The 4,207-nt window shown below is 49.0% G+C and overlaps 1 protein-coding gene across 1 annotated transcript; it reads right to left on the bottom strand.

Moving 5' to 3' along the window:
* Nucleotides 1-314: 314 nt before the first annotated feature.
* On the bottom strand, nucleotides 315-2,594 carry LOC309685011 (sentrin-specific protease 2-like; the record flags this gene model as incomplete). Its single annotated transcript, XM_082500831.1, has 3 exons — nucleotides 315-377; nucleotides 939-1,028; nucleotides 2,484-2,594. The coding sequence occupies 3 exons, from the start codon at nucleotides 2,592-2,594 to the stop codon at nucleotides 315-317; spliced, it is 264 nt and encodes an 87-aa protein (XP_082356957.1).
* Between the last annotated feature and the right edge of the window lie 1,613 nt (nucleotides 2,595-4,207).

Genomic DNA, 4,207 nt, shown 5'->3' with positions numbered 1-4,207 from the left:
GTTACTGTCTCCAAAATAAGGCGGGGTGGGGGGTAGTGGTGGGGAAATAAACTGTCTTAACCACTACTTCATAACTTGAAGAGGAAAACTTGTGTACCAAAACCCCAGAGTTACTGTCTCCAAAATAAGGGAGGTGGGGGGAACAAACCATCTTAACTTCTACTTCATAACCTAAAGAGGAAAATTCATCTAAGAAATGTAACTAAAGGTCTAAGAAAACTAACTAAAGGTCTAAGAAATGTAACTAAAGGTCTAAGAAATGTAACTAAGGTCTAAGAAACGTAATTAAAATAAGAACTCTAATAGTCCATGTGTCACAGCAGCTGTTGGTGGATTATCTCCCACACCATCTTCTTGCGGAAGTATGGCATGTGAGTCTGAAAAGAGAAGAGAAATCCATTAAATAATGACATCACGGTAGAAAGAGGCGGCAAACAGGCATAAACGCCCAGCGGAGTCCTTAATATCAAGTTCCCTTTAAGAACTGTCAACCGTTTGGGTACAACACCCCACGCGGCTCCTAAGAGGGTGACACGACAACCCGACAAAACCAGATTGACTTGACTGCGCGACAGCTTACAAGCACGCTAATAAAAGACCAGTGTAAAATGAAATCAATAAAAATAAGCGCTGTCTTGACTGGTCAAAGGGTAGAAGCCATTTCTCCAAAAGATACGAGCCCAGATATGCCAAACCCGCTGGCGGCAGTACCTTGCCCAAGAGGAATCTCACCGGCAGCAGCTCCCAAAGGCGGGGATGGAGAACCACAGCTCTGCCCTGCCCAGGCCACTTGGAAGTTCTGACCCCAGCAACTACGCACCGAAACGGGGCACGAAACCTCAGCCCCTGCCCCGGACACAATGAAGAGGTGCTGCGTAACCTCCCCGGCTCCTGTCCCTGCGCGAAAGGGGCTGGAGGGGTTTATGACCTTCACTCACCTGGGTGAAGTTGAACGGTTTCTCTCTGGCGATGTACTCGGCGTATTTGCACATAAAGACGCCGCAGTCGCTTCCGTTCAGCTGCTGAGGGATCTCCTAAGGAATGCAAAGAAGATGGAGGATTTCCCTCTATCTCAAAAGAAAAGCAACTTGGAAGTAGCGCACATTACCCACACCGACACTGCGCTCACCGCACACTCCTGACCCTACTTGCCTAATCCCCAATACCCACTCCCGCCCACGAGGAACAGACCCAGTTCACTGTGCACCATCCCTCCCCTCTGCCTCCCGGACTCGGACACTACAATCCAAATTCTTGGCAGGCCCAGAAGGCGCAGCAGCCCTCCCCCCTGCGAGGTGTCTCAAGGTTCGCACCGCCTCTTTCTTAAGTGACCTTTCTTAAATCCGGTCTTTAGGGACTGCTTTTTACTATCAACTCCTCGAGAAACATCAGCTCAGCCCTTTCTTTGTCACGTGCCAGGATCTGGGCCCCAAAGAAGCACTGACAGTTCCCATTTCAAACCCAAGGGGTGCTCACGTACACGTGGCTCCATGCTGTGAAGAGTCCACTCCAAAACATTCAGCTCCAGGTTTCTTTTTTCCCGGCTTTCTTTTTGCAGGTATTGGCTGGTTAAAACAAAAGGGAAAAAAAAATCCCTTTTCATCTCTGTAATTTAGGCCAACAACAAAATAAAGTGGCTGAAGGATCACAGGAAGACAAACGGCAGGACAGTAAAATGTCAGAGGATCCTCACAGCAGCTGATTTAAGGCTGATTTTGAGGAAAAATCCCAATCTGAAACTTACAAACACAGGGAGAGGCTGTGAGCTAATGGTCAAGAACAAGGCCAATGATTCCATTGCTTCAGAGAGGTCAAAAAGCCCCAAATCACATGTTATCAGAAGACAAAGAGACAAACCAAGCAAGGAACTGTAATGCCATAATTCCACCGTGTGCCTTCATCCCACATACTGGGATCCAACTAACAAAGCCGGTAGACGTGTGCCACGGGGCTATGGTGGATTTGGCTGTGCCTATCACGGGAAGGTGGCAGAATCCAGGCACCCCAGACCCTGGGTGCAGGGGACGCTGTGACACCAGATAAGCAGCTGATGCCAGACAACTCGCAGCAAGCAACTCCAAGATTCCGGGTTGGTTATCTACAAGCCATGTGAAAACTTGCAGTCGCCTTACAGGGACTCAATCTAAAATCCCTCTCCTCATTCACACCATAAAAGCAGTGACGGAGCGGTTACTTACAGCAAAGTCTGACAAATCTTGTCCCCTTTCTGGCCCAGAGAGTCCAAGTACATGATGGTCTTCCTCCTGAGATCTATGACCTGTTATTAAAAGGTGACCATTAGACAAAGCACAACCTTCTGCCGCACACCCCCCAACACCTAAATGACTTCTCTTGCCAGTTTTTGCTCCCCGTCCAATTCTAAAGAAAAAGCCCGTGGGACTCACGGCTAGTGTCCAGTGCGCTTTCAAGTTTACAGGCACGAAGATGATGTCCTGCTTGAAGACATCAACACTTCTGGTCCATCTTCTTACTGCATCGTAGCCACCAGATCTTAGTTTGGCATAAAAGAAAGTACTGAAAGCGTGGACCGCTGGATATCCTTCCTTCTTGCCTCTTTCCATCACCAGACTCATGTAGAAATTAACGACCTGTACCATAAAGAGGAAACGTGAGGTGTCAAAATAAGACGCTGCCTTCCCCAATGAAAAATACAGCACCATGTCTTTTCTGGCCACCCTTAAGCACGCAGCGCAGAGAACTCCAGCCTCAGCTGGAGGCTTTTGTTCCCAGAATTTCACACGGGGCTACATCGTCAGTTTGATCAAAACACCTGCCCCCCACACCAAAAACCCGGACGAACTCCGGGAAGCTGCGTCATACAAGAAGTAACGGAACTTCCAGAAACGATCGACCCTTCAATACCTCAAATAAGACTTCTACAGAGGTTTTTAGGCTCTGCCACGGAGGTCGTCAAAGAACGTTGATGGGACTTCTGTACACGGCAGAGGGGTATTTTTCAATAAAGGCTGAGTGAGACTAGCCCTGTGCTGCAGCTGGTTTTACCTCATCGTTTAGCCAGCAAAGGTTCCTGAGCGTGCGGATGTCTTCGCAAGTGACCTTTAGTTTGAAGGCACTGCTCATGATCTCATCTGGCTCACCTCTGCCAAATGCGGCACTGACCTCTCTCTCCATGGCCTGAAAGGAACAATTCAATGGGGAAGGACTTGTGAAACAGAGCATGGAGCACGCTGACCTGGGGGCAGCTTTCCACTGAAACACGGCCTGTAAATTCAGCTCAGGTGACAGAGCAACTGCCTTCGACGGTTTCCTGCCTCAGTGAGCGATAGCGCTTTTGCCTTGCTTGGTTGGTTTCAGCATCCTAACTTTGAACTTCACAGCCCAGGCTTGCTGCCATTTCTTTTCACCAAGGACGTGGGGATAAAACCCGTAAACTCAGCAAACACGCTAAAGCAGCTGAAAATGGAACACAACTCTGGCAAACCCCTTTCCCACGTTCTGCCGCGGCCCTCGCAATACCCAGGTTTAAGCCAACCCCAGCGGGGAATGCAAAGAAACCACTACGGATGGTGGTATAAAATACTCTGATCTGCAATAGCATCTCCTTCTTGCTTGAATCTGGGTGAGCAAAATAAGAAAACCACCCGGTTTCCCTTGTACCCAGCATCAACTCTGCAGACTTTGTAAACTCTGCATTTGCCCGCCCTTTCCGAGTCCATCCTCAACAGGCAGGAAAAGGTGGGGGGAGCTCAATTAGACTGCAACTCCAAAGAATAAAAGCAGCCAAAATTCATACAAGCAGGGGAAACTGAACTCCCACTCCCTGGGGAACGGCATCACGGACCAGCACAAGCTGATCTTTCAGGTTCTATCACCACGGTAGGACAAGAGGCACATCCAATATAACTGGATGAGTCGGGTTAGCACTGCTCTGGAGACTGGTGTTCAACCTGGACTCATTTTTTGTCCTGCTAACAGAAGGCCCACAAACCCTCAGGGCAGCACAACTGAAGGAGCGCTGGAGCACACGAAATCCTTCAAACCAGCTTTAGTGCTGACCCTCGCACTGCAAAGTCACAGCCGCAGACACTCGCTAACAGGTTCAATGCAAGTTCTTCAGATTTCAAAAAGCCTCAAGAACCACCGAGAATAAGAGGAGTTCCCTGCAGCTCTGTCACAACCTTCTCTTTTGTCTAACAGACTGTCGGCTGTGGTACCTCTGTGAGCG

This window comes from Vanellus vanellus (assembly GCF_965231255.1).
Source record: "Vanellus vanellus genome assembly, contig: HAP1_SCAFFOLD_198, whole genome shotgun sequence".
In the NCBI taxonomy this organism is placed as follows: Eukaryota; Metazoa; Chordata; class Aves; order Charadriiformes; family Charadriidae; genus Vanellus; species Vanellus vanellus.
Note: the sequence above shows the minus strand (reverse complement) of the source record. Positions and strands in the feature narration are given on the sequence as shown.